The 18,020-nt window shown below is 56.0% G+C and overlaps 1 protein-coding gene across 1 annotated transcript in view; it reads left to right on the plus strand.

Annotated features, from left to right (window-relative positions):
• The first annotated feature begins 7,083 nt into the window (after positions 1-7,083).
• Positions 7,084-18,020, plus strand: part of axin2 (axin 2 (conductin, axil)) — a 16,599-nt gene continuing 5,662 nt past the window's right edge. The window contains exons 1-7 of the mRNA XM_080009512.1: positions 7,084-7,416; positions 9,093-9,968; positions 12,601-12,738; positions 14,996-15,098; positions 16,946-17,086; positions 17,176-17,669; positions 17,857-18,020. The exon at positions 17,857-18,020 is cut by the window's right edge and continues 13 nt beyond it. Of these exons, the coding sequence (XP_079865638.1) occupies positions 9,160-9,968; positions 12,601-12,738; positions 14,996-15,098; positions 16,946-17,086; positions 17,176-17,669; positions 17,857-18,020 (1,849 nt within the window). The 5' untranslated portion in view covers positions 7,084-7,416; positions 9,093-9,159. The remainder of the gene's footprint in view (positions 7,417-9,092; positions 9,969-12,600; positions 12,739-14,995; positions 15,099-16,945; positions 17,087-17,175; positions 17,670-17,856) is intronic.

The raw sequence follows: 18,020 nt of genomic DNA on the forward strand, positions 1-18,020 counted from the left end.
AACTGCGTTTATTAACTGTGTGGACTCCATTTGTTTTTGTGGTTCCGTCAGACCTGAAATATCTTCTTGTTTTTCTTTTTTTTTTCCTGCAGCTTTGAATTACTTTCACCATGCCGTGTGTGTTGAGACTAACTTGAGTCAACATCATTTTTAATAAAAAATATTTTTTGCATTTCTTCACAACGCTGGTTTCATGCTGGCACGCGTTTCACCACCACCATGACTGGATCTGTCCATTTGAAGAGGTCATGCCATCGCCGCTCGTTTCCACGCTGACCACGACATGCGTGTTCAGCAAGATTAGCGGCGTAACCCTACTCCAAAGACAAAGACCTTGAATCCCTGCGGCTGTTTAGCGCCGCCTTTCCATTCCAGCCCCCGTTTGAACCGTAGAGAGCGGTTCTGGGGTTTGTGGCGGCCTGAGATAACGAGGCCCCGGGAGCAGATTGTTTAAACCTCGGGCCAAACGCTACAAGCCGTCCAAGTCGCCGGGTCCGGTGCTTCGGCCTCGAACCCGGACCCCGGGTCCACGGAGGCCTCACCGGCGTAATAACCTCTCTGTGGACCGGGAGCCCCCTCCCCCCCTGTTGATATTTAGACTTCTGGTAGGTGAGGAATGCCTTGGCTGGAATACCGACGGCTACGAGGACATTCTCCTTTGTTTTGTTTTGTTTTGTTGGGTTTTTTTCTTTTGTTTTTTCTTTTCCTGGCAAAAAAAAAAAGTTTGCAGGAATTATTATACACACAAAAGCGTATTGGATTTCAAAGGGGCCTCCCAACGTATTTGCGTTGGCGCCGCTTCCCTTTCCACGCGCGCAGTTTGCGCCCGTCCACGTGTCTCCGTCGTCCGTGACCCGCTCTGCTCTCCACCGCCGCGGAACCCGACACCCCCGGCGCTGCGTTGCATTTGATGTGCCGATTCCGCCGCCCGGGCAGAGAGCGAGATGAGAAAAACAAAAAAGGAAGAAAGACGAGAGACGACTGTCAGCCCGACATCTGAGGAACAGGAATTTTAGAGTCTCAGCACAAAGCCTCTGTGCCGTGTTATTGCGGAGGGGGGGGGGCGGGGGCCGTGCACCGGCCCCCGCACCGAGCACATCCAGCCCGTATGTGCGCTGGTTTAGGCGCGTCCTTGGGGAAGGTCACACCGCGCGGCCCCTTCCCTGCGGCGGACCCGCTTCGTGGGAGGCGGGGGGGCCGTCCGCAGGGCGCCCACGGGCCCTTAAAAAGTCTCAGGATTTGTTTTTCGCGAATATTGGGGCGTCTGAAGTCAAAACGTTTGGAATGTGTTTTATTTATCCAGGTATTTGTTCTTCTTGTGGAAATGAGTCGAGTCCTCCTGCATCGGAGTCGATATTCCCGGGGATAATAAAACCCCGGAGACGACCTGATCAAACAACCTTCCGGTTTCATCGAGGAATCCAAGGAAACCCTTCCAGTCCGTGCTTTGGTGGAACAAAATAAATAAAAAATAGAAAGTCCTGTTTGGATTTATTCCGGTTGCTGGTCCCTCCGCTCACTGCCGTGGCCCCCGAGGGACCCGCTCTGAGGGCGGATCACAGGACGTTGACCCGCGCACGGGAATGTTCCCCGGCAAACGGATTTCAACTCTTCTTCTTCCTTCCTCTCCCCCGACCGTCGGCGTTTGAAATATTCCCTCGAGCCGCTCCCGCCGTTTCTGGGATAGATCCCGGAGACCGTCCTCCCGCAGCCATAGATTCCGGCCGCTCGCTCCCTCGGAGCCGGGTGAGATGACCCCCGGGCGCTGCCGCGACGCCGGCCCCCCCGCTGGGGGTCTCCTCGTCCGGACCGCCGCTCTGGACCGTCCCTTTGAAATAGTTTTACTGACTAATTAATTCCGTCCGCCCTACCCGGCCCCGTCCCATAAATAGCCGTTGTAATTGCTTTTGTGTAAATACGGGCCGTGAATGTCATTTCCCCCCGTCGACACGGCCCCATTAGGGATCAAAGCGCTGGCTCTTCCCTCCCTTATCTCCACATCAGACGGGGGCTGCTCTGCCACGGCAGTGGAGGGCGACCGGGACCCCCACCCCCCACCCCCCGTGGGACGTCCGCGCCCCCAGTAGCTCCCACGCCGGAGCGTCAGGTGTCGCCCCGGCCCTGCCAAATACAAGAAATAAAAAATAAAAAACCCCGCCGCGTGCCGAGGCCCTTTGTGGCGTTTGTCTGATGTTTGACTCTTTAAAGCTTGGCTGGATTTTTGTGCGTCGACTTAAAACGGGGGGAAGCTTTCGCCGCCTGCGTTTTTTAGTTGTTTTCCCCGAGCTGCGTGAGGTTTTTCAGGGAGGGGAAGAAAAAAAATAATAATCTTTTTTTTTTCCGATTGGACGCCCGGAGAGAGACGTAGACGTTCAACTGGTAGACGACCTGCTTCTCAAATGACCTACTTATTCTTTTTGCCAGAAAATACCTTTTTTGTTCGGCAGTGTGCGACGAGTGGAACTGTTCTGCAGCACAAACGCTCAATAGTTTGATTTCATGCGACTGATGTGTGTTTACACTGTGCCGCGTGCACGTGTGTGCGCAAATATACATCCAGCAACAAGCCTCTGGGATCGACTGTACGTCGTCAACGCCTGATTGACAGTCATAGCGTGTGCGTGTGCGGGATGTGTCAGTGGAGCTTTTTATAGCGCAGTACACTGAGTCAGACCCTAGGAGGCCTGTGTTTGGCTGCTGTGTGTTGCCTGCATAAATAAAGCTGTTTACCGCCAACGTTTCCTCTCCCGCAGCCCCCTCAACACATCTCACCTCCTCTGTTTATTCGGCTTCAATCATCTTCCTCCTCCTCCTCCTCCTCCTCTGTCTCCTTCCCCTCTTCCCTCCGTCTTCGTCTTATATCATTCCCCTCTTTGTTCCGACGGTATTTTTGGCGGCGATTCTCTCCCTCTTCTCACCCCGCCACTCAAACGGGGTGGGAGGGCGGGATCGCCGGCGGGAGGCTTCGTCTCGGCCCCCTCGCCCGCCCTTTGCCCTTGCATCTGGGCGTAAACGCGCATCGCGGTCGGGCGCTATTTTATTTTTTTTTATCCGTCTCCCATGGGGTCGGGCGCCCGTCGGGCGCCGGCCGGGCCACGCCAACCGCGGGATGCTTCAGCGCAACGTTTTGACTGAAATTTGCAGACGGACCGAGTCACGTGGCGCAACCGCAGTCGCCGGAATGAGTCTGCAAGATTCCCGCGGGGGGCGGCAACATGCCTTTTGACACCGAAACAAACATGGCCGCCGCGGCCCCTCGTGCGCCATTCCGCCAGCCGCCCCTCCGCTCCACGAGCCCCCGCTTCCTCCGGCCTCACCGTGCGTTCTCATCGGCTTTTGGGAAAAAAAACTGTTGCCGTTGTGTTTTGAGGCTTTGAGGCGCCGCTGGCGGAGCGAGGGAGCGACTCGCTCCGGTAAAATGGTGCATTTGGTTGAATCGTGACCGGGCCGATGGGGGTCGTGTGGAGACGGACTCCTGTCGCATGTCGACCGCCCCCCGGACTCCGCCCGACCTCCAACCGTTGCCAAATCGGCCTCGAACGTCGCGGTGACGCGGGCCCGAGCCGAACAGGCTCCCGTCGCCATGGAGACCATCCCCGTTGACACTTACACGGCCCAGTAACCCGAGAGGGGGAAGCAGGAAGTAGGCGCCGCGGGGTGGGACGTCTCCTTAAGAACGGATGAGCGGGTCGCCGGGCGGGGTCCTGCGGGTCGAGCCGGCGGCCGAGGAGGCGAAAGGACGTCACCGCGGGAGGGGGGAGCGGCGCCACGCCCCAAGCGGGATTAGACGCCGCATCCAACATTGTTTTCCATACATTGGTGAGACTTAAAAGTCAAGCGCAAAATGGGATTAAAACGAAGGGGAAAAAAAAAAAGACCAATAAATAACCTTCAGCCCCCCCCCCCCCCTTTTTCCTCCTTCCCTCTCGACTGATGTGGTGCTTTCTTTCGTGATGGCTTCCATCCCTCACCTGTCTTCGCCTCCATCTCTCTCATCCCCACCTCCTCCTCCGCCCGCAACGCTTGGCGGCGCCGCTTGAGCCGAACCCGAGTGGATCCCAGTCGGTTGAACTCATCTCTCCCTCACTCCACCTCTCCCTCCCTCCGTCTCCTCCTCTTCCACCCGCTCCCGAAAAACAGGCCCCGTTGCTCTTCCCTCCTCCTCCCGGGCCGCCACGCCACACTTCACCTCCGCAGATCTTCACCTTCTCCCCCGTTCCGCCTCTTTCTTCAACCCCCCCCAACTACACACACACACACCCATTGTTTCTCTGTTGTCACCTCCTCTGAGCACAGACTCCATTTCCTCCGTTGCGGCTGCCGGCTCCGTCCTCTTTTCCTTATCTGTCTCTCCCTCTCTGTCTGTCTCTCCCTCTCTGTCTCTCTCTCTCTTGGACCGTCTCTCTCTCCCTCCCTCCCTCCCTCCCTCTCGGACAGTAGTCACACTTCCACCCTCGCCGTCCGGGGCTTGGTAATTGCCGTAAGCCTCCCTCTTGCTTTGCTTTCCCATTGTCCTCGCCCCCAAATTCTTGGCTCTGGCCTGAGATAAAGGGGATGAGCGACTTCAAAGAGCTGAGCCCCCCGAGCCGGAGGAGCCGCACACAATACGGTAATTGAGTGGTTACTGATCACACAGCTGCGGCGCGCACACACACACACACACACACACACACACACACACACACATGGTGTTTAGGGCCACTGAGGTGGTCAGCAGCAGTTACAAGGGGCCGCTGTTGTCCCAAAGTCGGTTCAAAGCCCCTCTGCGTCGACCTCTCACATTTTGGGTTTCTTCTCCGTCGTGACGTGACTCCGCTCGGCTTCATGTTTGTTTCGCCGTCGTTTCACCAGCCGCCTCCGCCCGACGTTCAGGGAGCGCGCCACGTAGAAGGCCGCCCAGCCAGGAGTCGGCGCAGTTTGAAGCGGCGATCACCCCCGAACAGTGGAGGGAAGTATCGGGAGGCGGTGGAACCGGAGACGAAGGCGATCCCCACGACCGCGCGGGGGAGGATCCGGGCGGACGCTGGTTCACGCTCGTCCTCTTTGTCACCGGCTCTTTGTCGTCAGGTTTGACCGGTTCCTGTAATAACGCCCCCCCCCCCAAAAAAAGGGGGTGAGACAGTTAACCCCCCCTCCCTCCCAGCCCCCTCCTCTCAGACCGTCTTTCTCGGTTCCTTTCATCGGCCCCGGGGCCCCTGACCCCCAGACCTGCTCAGTGGAGGGGTCGCCTTCTGGGGGGAGGGGAGGAGGGGCAGGACGTGAGGGCCCGACCGGCCCCCGGCAGCGGCAGGGGGTCCCGGACCATCGCCACGGAAATGGTTTCACCCCAGTGTGTTTGCTGTCAGAGGTCGAAAGCCGACCTCCGACGTCAACGGGGGCCGACGTCGCCCCCCTTCATCGTCCTGGAGCCGCTTTTCTCGGATTCCGACGTTTTGGGATCCAGCGTGACACACACACACACACACTGCTCTTTCCAGAATACAGCCCACTCTTCTCCCACTAAGGCTTCCAACGTGGATCAAACAGTGAAGAGTTGTTCATGACAGTCTGACTTTACGTCAACGCCCCCGACTGTAACCACGGGAACAGACGCAACCAGACGTTGTACCACCATCTTCCACCATCTTACCACCACCACCTTACCACCACCATCATACCACCACCACTGTACCACCACCGTACCACCATCAAACCACCATCTTACCACCATCGCACCGATGCAAACTGCTCTCGCTCGGCCTTTAAAACGGGGTCGAAAACACTAAACGGCTTCTTGTTGGGTTCATCTCACAACCTGCTTCAGTTAAGGTGGAGAAACCGCGAAGAGAACAAATGAACACGCGTGTTGTCATGCTGTGGCGTTGTCGTGTTTTGGCGTTGTCGTGTTTTGGCGTTGTCGTGTTTTGGCGTTGTCGTGTTGTGGCGTTGCCGTGTTGTAGTGTTGTGGCGTTGTTGTGGCGTTGTCATGTTTTGGCGTTGTCGTGTTGTGGCGTTGTCGTGTTGTGGCGTTGTCGTGTTGTGGCGTTGTCGTGTCGTGGCGTTGTCGTGTCGTGGCGTTGTTGTGGCGTTGTTGTGTGGTGGGGACAGTGTCCTCCTCGTCCTCAGTGACCAGGGACGGTTCCCTCCTGGGGGGGAGCCAGGCCTCCGTGTGGCCACCGGTGGGCGCTGCGGAGCCTCCTGCCACCTGCGCTCCCCAGTGCTCCATGCCGGCTGGACAGACTGTGACTTTTGTTTCCTCCGTCTTCTTAGGATGGAGCGCCGAGCCCTCGGGACGCGGCGACGGGGGAGCGGGGCGGGGCGGGGGCTCCGGCCGCTTGGGCCGGGGGCCCGTTTACTCCTGGTGACGCAAGACCCGCCGACGATCCGTTCACGGCGGACGGCTCCGGAGCGGGGAGTCCCTCCGGCGGCTGACCCACGCGCTCGCATCCCACCACAAGACGGATGATTTGGACGGGAGTGACTTTATTTTCTCAAACTCCTTTGCATTCCTCCGCCAAACGAGGTGATTTTTTTGGAGGATTGGGCCCACACATCTTTCTCTGGGGGTCCACGCGCTCGGATCCACCCGTGGACGACTAGAAGCGCCTCCCCTTGTTTGCACACACCCAACGGAAATGAACGAGGGGTCGGAGCCATCGAACGACTCCTTTTTTTTTTTTTTTTTCCCCTCCTCCCTTTTAACCGAGTGACTCGTCGTGGACCGACTCCCGGAAAAGGAGTCGAAGCTTCCATCACTCAGGTCCCGGAGCCTCGGGAGGCGGCTGCAGATCGCTTGTCTTTGATAAGGTCCTCACCACGCGGTACCAACTTTCTGCTCCGCGGGCGGAAAAAAAAATAGGAAATAAGACGAAATAACTCCGAAAGAAAGGACACTCGACTCACCCCAACCCCGGCGGAATCCCTTCCAGTCCACGGATCTGTTTTTCTTTCTTTGTTATTTTGTGTTTTGGGGTGTTTTGCTGCTATTCGCGTCTTGTTTTCCCCTCGCTCGTGGATTGTTTGCTACTCAGCTTCCGGGACCCGGCGGTCGGCTCCTACTTTGAAGTGCGCCGCTCGCGCTCAGTTCTCATTGGAGCAGCGCGCGGGAGGGAGCTCGAGCGGGCGCGCGGCGCGGAACCAGCCCCGAAAGTAGCAACAAAAAAAAAAACCCCAAAAACAACAAAAACGAACAAAAAACAAACAAAATAAAACAAAAAAACAAACAAAATATAACAAAAAAAAAAAAAAAGCCCGACAAGACAGGACGCGGCTCGTTCCTCCTTCTCCCCCCGGAAACAAGAACCGAGCCCCCGAATGGACTGTACCCGGAGCCGGCGTCCAGCTCGCGGTGGATCTACGTGCGTTTTGTCGGATATCGAACCGGGCTCCACCACCTCTTTCAACGGGCTCGTGAGGAGCGGACGGGACGGACCGATGGTGAGTGAAGGAGGCTTCCAGGTGAAGGAGGCTTCCAGGCGAAGGAGGCTTCCAGGTGAAGGAGGCTTCCAGGTGAAGGAGGCTTCCAGGCGAAGGAGGCTTCCAGGTGAAGGAGGCTTCCAGGTGAAGGAGGCTTCCAGGTGAAGGAGGCTTCCAGGTGAAGGAGGCTTCCAGGTGAAGGAGGCTTCCAGGTGAAGGAGGCTTCCATGTGCTGCTGCTGCTGCTGCACGACCACTGCCTGCACAGCATGGACGAGGAGTGCTCATAGTACTCTAATGATAATAATGATAATTTGATGATAATAATGATAATGAAATAATAATAATAATAATGATAGTGGTTTGTAATGATAATTAAATAATAATGACAATAATAATTATGATAAAAGTGATGATAATGATAATGATGATAATAATAATGGTGTTATTAATAATAATAATGATGACGATGATAATATGCTTAATGATGATAATGAAATAATAAGGATAATGATGATGATGATAATAATTATAAAGATAATAATAATAATAATAATAATGATCATGATAAACGGGACTGGATTCCTTCTCAAGGTCCCCCTACCTCACCACAGGATCTGAGTTTTCAGTGGGTGGTTTTATTTTTTTTGGGGGGGGGTAATGGGGGTTGTTGGTTGGGGTCTGAAGTAAGGATCTACATGGACACACTGATCTGTCCAGTGAAGCACATATACTGTAGGAGACATGTCGTACACGGTGCTTTAACAAAGTTTTTACCCCACATCCACACTCAGCCCGTGTGTGTTTCTCGTTAAACGGATGCCCCTGTGCAGTGGGTAGTGTGCAGTGTGTTGTGTACTGTGCAGTGTGTACTGTGCAGTGTACACTGTGTACTGTGCAGTGTGTACTGTGTAGTGTGTAATGTGAACTGTGCAGTGTGTACTGTGTAGTGTACAGTGCAGTGTAGCTCACTGTTGCATTTTTGTGATCATGTAAAATCATTCATGTTGGAGGGTTTCGACACTTTTGCGGCTGTGGGAAGCTGCAAGTAGTGGATTAAAGAAACAGAAAAAAGGGAAAAAAGTGGCGTTGAGTGACCAGGGACAGTGGTCTGGTGTCACGGTGTGTGGAGCTGGGATGGATCGGGAAAACTGTCCCTGAGGCTATGGATCGATTTGAGGGGTCGATGGAGGAGTGATGGATGGAGGGAGGGAGGGAAAGAGAGAGAGTGATTGAGGGATAGATGGATGGTGGAGGGAGGGAGGGAGGGATGGAGGAATGTGGACTTTAGAGCCTCACGCCAAGTTGATCAGTTAATTGGCGTTGATTTCTATGGTCGTTAATGTCGTTACTGATGTCAAATCCAGTGTGGGCTGTGTGTTATCTGGTTGTTACGTCACATGTGGCTTAGTGTGGACTGTGGAGTTGGAGAAAGTGGTGGTGGTGGCGTCTTACCAGTACAACCATGAACCATCGCTGCATCTGGGTTGTGCGTCCAGTGTTTCATTCTGCATGCATGGGTCGAGGTGAGGGGTTTTTTGTATCCATGTGAAACCCGCCGCAGTGGTTCTGTCTCCCAGTCCCGGATGTTGCGTGGGGGGTGGAGGTGCAGGTGGAGCGGGGGTCCGCACGGCTCTTGCAGACTCCTCGAAGCCGGGGTGGGTCTGGTTGTGATTGGATCAATGCTTTGTGTTTCAGAGAGCGGGCTGAGAGCAGCTCCAGCCCCAGGGACTGAGCTCCATCAGCTGCACCAGCCTCCGGAGCCATGAGCCGGGCTCTGACTCTGGTGGACCATATATCCAGTAGTTTCCGTGAAGATGCTCCTCGACCGCCGGTACCCGGGGAGGAGGGCGAGGCGCCCTGCCGCCCCGGCAAAGCTTCAATGATGAGACCGTCCAGATCGGTCTTGGTGGAGTCCTCCTCCCGTTCTTCCTCCTCGGCGAGGAGGAACCAGGATGGTCTCGGGGAGCCCGAGGGGAGTGCGTCCCCGGACTCTCCGCTGTCCCGCTGGACCAAGTCCCTGCTGTCCCTCCTCGGGGACCAGGACGGGGCTCTGCTCTTCAGGACCTTCCTGGAGCGGGAGAAGTGCGTCGACACCCTGGACTTCTGGTTCGCCTGTAACGGCTTCAGGCAGATGGAGCTGAAGGACAGTAAGACGCAGCGTGTCGCCAGAGCCATTTACAAGCGCTACATCGAGAGCAGCGGCGTCGTCTCCAAGCAGCTCAAACCCGCGACAAAGACCTTCATCCGGGACAGCCTGAAGAAGATCGACTCGGCCATGTTCGACCAGGCGCAGACTGAGATCCAGGCGACCATGGAGGAGAGGTCCTACCAGATGTTCCTCACCTCGGACGTCTACCTGGAGTACGTGAGGACCGGCGGGGAGAACCCCAGCCACGTCACCCCGAACGGCCTGGGGGACCTGAAGGTGGTGTGCGGGTACCTGCCCACCCTCAACGAGGAGGAGGAGTGGAGCTGTGATTTCAAAGCCAAAGCTCTGGTGGGACTGTCATCCAAGGCTCTGAGGGGAGCGGTGTCCATGCGGGCGGTGGAGGTCATGGAGAAGGGCTACAGGTGAGACTTCTTAAAATGTCCTTATTCACCCTGTGATACTGAATTTTATCATTATTATTATCTTGTACAACCAAATTATAGCTTCGCTATCTCTATCGTCTCAGATGGAGTTTATCACCCATGTGTAATAACATCAATAACATGTTTTCTGGAGTTAACCATCTTTGGAATTGTGTTTAACTCCCACGCACGCACCCACACACACACACACACACACACACACTCACACTCAGTCAAACGTTGTTCGGTCTGCTGGGTGCCTTCCACCGGCTTCGTGGGTTTCCGGAGCTTTGAAATAGTTCCTCAGATGGAGGGATCATCTTCCAAGGGGAAGTTCACAGATCAAGCCGGCCCCCGGCCCCCGGCCCCCAGCCAGCAAATAATAGATGATGCCATTGCTGTGCTATGCTGCCTCAGCCGCAGCGTCCGTAACACTCTGGCAGCGGCAACGCCAGTGAATTTAGTGTTTATTAGAGCTTCGGCTTCAATCGCCGGGACGTGTTTACACGCCCCGGAGCATGTCGTTTGTCTGGAAGTATCGGCAAAGCACCGTCCAGGTCCAGACGCACTGCGCATATGCTTAAAAACTCTATAAATACACATGCAACTATAGTTTAAAACACTATGAGCGTATGTGTGGGGGTTGATGAACCAGTCTTACAGAATGGTTCTTCAATGGTCTCTATGTTATTTATGGGAACTTAGGGTTTACTTGTTCACGCCACTGCTACTATGGACCTAAATTCTGTTTTGATTGGTTTTATTTTCTGTCTCGCTGCGGTTCTAAGGTGGAGAAATCGGAGCAGTCCTGTTTTTTTTTGGGAGGGGGGTCCCAAATAGGCCTTTTCTTTCCGGTGTCGCTGCGCCTGACTTAGACGTGAAGGATCCTCACCTCCCCTCCTCTGATTCAGCTTCTCCCTTTTATTAAAAAAAAACACCAAAAAGCTGCAACTACCGTGCAGAACCCTCCACCACCATCCCATCCCACACCTCCACCCTCCGTTATCCTGATCCTCCTTTCTTGTTTACGTCGATTCTCCTCTGATTCCCCCGCTCGGCTGTTTCGCTCCCTCCTCCTTCTCCCCCGTCCTTTTACTTTTATCTTTTGAGAGAGAGAGAGAGAGAGAGAGAGAGAGAGAGAGAGGGAGAGATAGGGAGGAATGGGAGGGTGGGGAGGGGGAGAGAGAGAAGAATGTGAGGCCAGCTGTGTTAAATACCTGACTCCTCGCAGCCCCTCTGAAGGTCAGGACGGAGCTGGGGGCCTCGCTTTAGTCATGCTGGGTCTCTCTCTCTCTCTCTCTCTCTCTCTCTCTCTCCACCCCCTCCTCTATCTCCCTCTCTCCCCACAAACCCTTCTTTCTACCTCTTTTTTTCTTTCTCCCTCCCTTTCCCTCTATCACACTTCCGCTCTTTCCTCTTTTTTGGGGAGGGTGGGCTCTCTCCCTCCCTCCCTCCCTCCCAACCTCCCTCCCTCCCCCTGTTCCTGCGCCGGGGCAGGAATGCGCGCACAGCAGGAGAGGAAGGCTGAGAATGAGGGAGGGAGCACGAAGGAGGAGAGGGGCAAAGGCGGGGGTTGTAGGCTGTAGAATCTGCGGCGGGCGTTTATTTGCCGTTGTCTCCCATCAGACGGGCCATGAATAGGTTGTTTAATATTACGATGGTGAAGTAGGAACTTGGTCAATGAAATCAATCTTTTCTACCACCTTGGGATGCCTGGCGCTGGCAGTCGCCACCGGCGCCTGTGATTTTTATACCGCGCAGCCCGCGGAGCCATTCGAGGGGCCGCGCAGCTGATGGCGTGGCGTGGATGAGCCGGACGTAAACCGTCCCGAAAATAAGTATAAAAACAGAGCGGACGGGCTCCCTGAGTGGCCCCCAAGTGGCCTGGCAGGGGGGGAGCCCAGCGGGTCAGGGAAGGTGTAGCGGGCGTAACAGATCTGCTTTCCACGCATCACTCGGTGGCCAGGCAATACGGGAGAGTTTGTTTACCACGACTCCTGCTCGTGATTTGCAAAGTCCAACGTTGGTGAACTTCGACCGCGTTGCGCTGCGCGTTTCATTTTGTAAGTCGTGTCTCGGAAGTCGCAACAGTTAAATTATACTCTAACTCGAGGTGTGTCTCCTCATCTGGAAAACTTCCTGGATTGACCGCGGTTGGGTTGAGGGGAGTCGACTCGCAGGTGGCTGTCAACAAGACACACACACACACACGGGACACGGACACAGACACACTCGACCAAAAATATGATATGATGTCATGCCATACATTTCCTTATCTGCCGCTATCACATAATTACACTCTACCAAGACGCCCCCTTCGGTTTCCCTTCCCTGCTCGACAACAAAAACGATGACACACGACGCGACCGAGGCCTTTTGAAGCAGGACGGCCTCGTAAAAAAAAGTCCCGCAGGCGCGTCCTCGAGCGAGAGCCGTCGCCCGACGGCTTTCCGCCCGCCATCAGAAGACAGGCAGAGGAGCACCACCCCCTGCGCGAGGGGGGCGGCGGTGCTCCCGCCCGCCGCCGGGTGCAGGACGGGTCGGATGCGGAGGGCTCATTTGGTCGCATCCTTACCCGTACCATGAAACGCGCAAAGATATTCTGTCCTGATTCTCTGTGTTGCTGCTGCAGCTCCAGGACCTACAGGAGGCTGGAGCCCGTCAACCCCTACCACGTGGGCTCCCTGGCCCCCGCCACCAGCACCAACGACAGCGAGGTCTCCAGCGACGCCATGACGGACGACTCCATGTCCGTCACCGACAGCAGTGTGTAAGTTTTTACTATTTCCCGGTTCATTTGACATTTCAAGCGTCCGGAGCTCGAGGTCGACCCCCGGGGAACACCAACCGGTGTGGTGTACTGTCATGTGGGGGTCCTGTGGGGGTCCAAATGCTACGGTCTCAGCTAGGGCCCCTGGGGGACATCGACAACATCGAACATAGGGATCATTTTTTGGGGCCAACTCCTAGATACTGATGGTTTGACATATGACAATATTGAGATTATATTGATATACAACTGTGTGCTGAGCAGCTCAACAGGACCCCACCTGAGGCCCTGCCCGGGGCGGGCAGATCTGTGGACACCTCTGTGTTTACTCTAGAACGAGTTGAGATAATCCAAAGCGGCGCTGAGATAGCGTTTCACAGCGTTCCTCCGCTGCGCTTTGTCTGCATATGTGCCTGTGCTCTCGTGCACTCATGGGTCCGTGTCGCTCCGCCCAACACACACACTCTAATCGGAGTAATCTGAGATCACCTAGCGTTCCTGTGTCCCATATGACCATGCCGCGATGAGGTCACCGCCGAGGCTCCAGTCAGCTGCTTTCAGGGAGTTCAGAGAGTCGTCTCCACCCGACTTTACCTGGGCTGGGGGCTGGAGGTGGGGGCGGAGGCAAGATGTCAAGGTCTGGGCGGATGGTGTTGAGGCCGAGCGTCCGGCAGTTGGTGTGGGCGGGGCCACCGAGGAATATTGTGGCTGTAAAGAGGGTTTTACTACGCCGGAGCATGAAGAGCCAGTCGCTGCTTCAAAGAGGCGCAGATAGCTCAACGCTTCTGTACTTTGCCCAACACAGCTACAAAGCCCAGGCCGCAGGGACACACGCACACACACACACACTGTCGTACACACATACATACACACTGTCATACACAGACACACACACACACAGACACACACTGTCATACAAACACACACATACACACATACTTCCTGGTCGCTCTGGCCTTGATCACAATAACTGCTTCTCTCTCTCTCTCTCTCTCTCTCTCTCCCGCTCGCTCTCTCTCACCGGGTCGGTAGAACAAACCCAGATACATTTGAATCTCATTTACAGATAAAGAAAATAATAGAAAATGGGGAGGGGGGCGGTGGAAGGTTTCGGAGAGGGGTGGTGATGGTGGTGGTGATGGTGGTGGTGGTAGGGGTGTTCCTTTTTGCTTATATCTTATTTATGGATTTGCTTGGACGCTGGGGAATGCAGCTGCGCAGACTTCAAACATTACCTTATCTTACAAACCAGGCTTTTGATGTGCGCAGATCAGAGGCTGGCTGCGGCGCTGCTTGCCAAATGAAGATTGGAGTGTGTGTGTGTGTGTGTGTGTGTGTGTGTGTGTGTGTGTGTGTGTGTGTGTGTGTGTGTGTGTGTGTGTGTGTGTGTGTGTGTGTGTGTGTGTGTGTGTGTGTGTGTGTGTGTGTGTGTGGGAGGGTAAGGTAGTTATGCACATGACTGTGGCATTTCAAAGCAACAGTAGAAGGGAACTAAAAGTGCTCGTCGCTCGGTCACCAGGAAGCTGCTGGAAAGACGGTTCAACCGGTTTGCTGCTTTGTGGGACGCCTGAGCAGCCGCCATGGGGGGGTCCACCCGCTGTCCTCGACCGCCCCCATGCTCCGTAACGTACGACCAAAAGAAAAAAATGATGTCCGGTGTGGCCGGTCGGGAGGAAGTGGAGTGGGTTGTTTCTCGTGCATCATGGGGGATGGTTGTTATTTATGTTGATCATGTCGTTGCCCTGGTAACTGGAGACGCTCCCCTCTGTCGCCAGGATAGTTACGACTCGGGGAGAAGCTGAAGCCAACTTTGCCGGCACTTGATGAAAGTCAACAGGGGAGACAGACAGACAGACAGACAGAGGGACGGACAGGCAGGCAGGCGGGCGGGCGGACAGACACTCACAAGACCTGCGACCCAGTGTGCCAGTCTACTCCAAAACACACACACACACACACAGGGTCCATCACTGAATAGCCTCCAGTGTCCTCCGGAAAAAAGAGAAGCTACACAAACGGTAGAGGAATTGATAAATTGAGTTTGTTCGTGCTTGATCTCCACCCGGATGGCTAACGAGCTACTTCCTGGATGTGTCTGATTGGTTAATTGACGGCTTTGATGTGTGTGTGTGTGTGTGTGTGTGTGTGTGTGTGTGTGTGTGTGTGTGTGTGTGTGTGTGTGTGTGTGTGTGTGTGTGTGTGTGTGTGTGTGTGTGTGTGTGTGTGTGTGTGTGTGTGTGTGTTTGCCTTGTGATAGGGACGGCATCCCTCCCTACAAGATGGCCTCCAAGAAGCAGCTGCACAAAGAGGTGCAGCGGAACATGAGGATGAACAGCCAAGTCTCGCTGCCTGCCTTCCCCGTAGGTGCACACACACACACACACACACCAGTCTTTTTTGAAGCGGGGTCCCACAGTGTGTTTTCCATACCACCCCCTGTTCCGAGTCCTCTGCTGCTATGAATAGTACAGCAAACTGGAATCAGAATTCTCGCTTCAACCACACACACACGCACACACACTCTTACTACCTTCGCCTGTCACCTGCACCCCCCATTAGCTGTCCTGTCCGCGGGGGGCCGAGCGGTCTCTAAGCTGTTTATCACCACAGTGTTTCTGTAAATATGGAGAATAAGGGAGAGATGAGGAAGATCTCTGCCGCTTTATCCCGAGAGCTCTGAAATCAGCTGGGGTCCGTGCGCGCACGCACACGCGCACGCACGCACACACTCTCTCACATAAGCCTGCACGCCCGGCGCTTTGATCAGGGGATGAATGGAGCGATCGCACAGGGAAGTGACAACTTCCAACAGAGCTGGCCCCCTTATTTTCCACAACACACATACACACACCCCTGAACCCCCGTGGACCCCACCCTCCCCCATCTCGGTCGGCGGCCCATCACCCACCCCCAACCCCCACCTCACCCCCGGAAGAGGTCTGCAAACAGAAAGAAGGGAAGAGTTTGAACACGTCATGTGATGGGTTTGAAGGGAGTGAGGAGAGAGAGAGGGAGAGAGTTAGAGAAAGGGGGAGAGAGTTAGGGAGAGAAAGTGAGAGGGGGGGGAGAGCTTGAGAGAGAAGAGACCTCCAGATGACCAACGAGGAAGACCTGAGGTGATGGAGGGAGATAATCCGATGGAAAGGGGCGAGGGAGAAGGAGAGAGAGACCTAGGGGTGAGGGAGGTGGAGGGAGGAGGTGTTGACATATCACACGTTGTTCTCCTCCTTTTGGTTTTAGTCTCCTTTTGGGGGGGTTGCTCCTCCCCTTCCTCCTCCTCCTCTCCTCATCCATACTACAAAGGGATGGAAGAAAAGAAGAATCAAGGAAGCCCCCCCCCCCCCCCATGCTAGAAATGCAAATGATGAGAGTGTAGTAGTACACACACACACACACACACACACACACACACACACACACACACACACACACACTTTGTACACTGTCGCGATACTGCACCTCAAAGGTGCTCGGTGTGTGACAAGTCGGCAGGAGGGGCTGAATAAATTACCTTGACTCTTCTGATCTCCCACCCTCTTTGACTCCCCCCCACCCCACCGTCTCTCTCCCTTCATCCCTCCATCCCGTCTCTCTCTCTCTCTCTCTCTCTCTTCATCCCTCCATCCCGTCTCTCTCTCTCTCTCCCTCCCTTTATTCTCCCTCTCCCCTCCTGCTGGCGTGCATCTCCCCATCTTCTCAACTTCTCCTTTCTGTTAATCCCCCCCCCCCCCCCTCTCCATGTCTTCCACCCCCTGTCGATATGTGACTTTCATTCCTGGATGCGAAAAAGAAAGCCGCTCAGATTCTTCCTTTCCCTCCCTCCCTCCCTCCCTCCCTCCCTCCCTCCCACCCTGGCGAGTGTTTGATATTTGACGAGGAAGCCTTTGAAGTGAGCACACTTCAGAGGGGCGAGCTGATGATGACAGAGGGGGCGATGCCGGGGCCTCGCCCAGCGTGACCAAGCGCCGTCCCGCCCGGCCACCCTCGCCCTCCCTCGGTGCCCCCCCCGCCCCTTCCCCCGCCTCACCTCACCCGTCGTCCGCGCCCGTGCCGTTGGGAGTTTAAGGTGTCGCCTTTTTCCCGAGCCGCTGACGAGAACGTGAACGTCGAGGGGACGGGGGGATGGTTCCGGCTTGGGGCCCGGAGGGACATGACGGCAGCCGTTGATCGTCATAGCGACAACTAAAGTGTGTGTGCCCCCCCGCAGTGCACCCGTCGCCCCCCCAAGGAGATGGTCCCGGTGCAGCCGGCGGACTTTGCAGCGCAGCTCGTGCTACGCCTGGAGAGGCTGAAGAGAGAGCGGGACACCATGAGTTCGCTGGAGGAGCGTCTGCAGCAGATCCAGGAGGTACGTGAAGCCACCATCACAAAGAATGAAAGCAGAGTGTCACGGGGACGTTCGTTTGTTCGTTCCTCACACGTTCCCCCTTCTCGCAGGAGGAGGAGCGAGAAGACGCCGAGGTTCCGGGCTGCCCTCCCCAGCCCAGCGCCCCCCACCTCTCCCCCCACCCGCTGGTTCTCCTCCCGGGCTCGTCCGAGGACGACCCGCAGGCCATCCTGGACGAGCACCTCTCCCGGGTGCTCAAGACCCCCGGGTGCCAGTCGCCCGCTGCCGTCGTGCGCCACTCCCCCCGCTCCCTCTCGCCCGAGCACAGGGTGGTCCCCCGGGGGGGTCTGGCCTCCGGTCCGGGCCCGGCAGCGGCGGCGGCGGCGGCCTGGGGCGCCCTGGTGAGCCGGCAGAGCACCAAGCACATCCACCACCACTACATTCACCACCACGCCGGCCCCCGGAGCCAGGAGCAGCTGGAGAGGGAGGCGGCCCTCAGGGTGCAGGGTCTCTGCTCGGCGGGCGGCGAGTGCCCGCCCTACCAGCGCAGCCGCAGCCTGGGGAGAGAGATGTGCGGGGCGGCGTCGCTGGACACCAGCGCAGGGTCAGTTCCACACAAGCTGAGCTTTGAAATATACAGATAGAAATACAATCATTTATTCATTTGTTTAAAAAAGAAAAAAACCTGTATGTGATGTCATTTTATGGATCGCCACAACCGTGATCGTCGGCAGCAAACCGAGCGCTCACGAGCTTCAAATTCAAACTCATCTGTTTTCTGACTCCTTAAGGCGCTCCAGCTCCCTGTCCCGGCGCGGGTGCCGCTCGGGCGCCGAGGACGGCGTCGCGCCGGTCTGTCCGGAGCAGAGCGCCCCCCTCCAGCTGCCCACCGACACCGCCGACCCTTCCCAGAACGTCTGGCAGTGGATCCTGGAGAGCGAGCGGCAGGGCAGGC

This window comes from Zeus faber (assembly GCF_960531495.2).
Source record: "Zeus faber genome assembly, chromosome: 11".
Taxonomy (NCBI): Eukaryota; Metazoa; Chordata; class Actinopteri; order Zeiformes; family Zeidae; genus Zeus; species Zeus faber.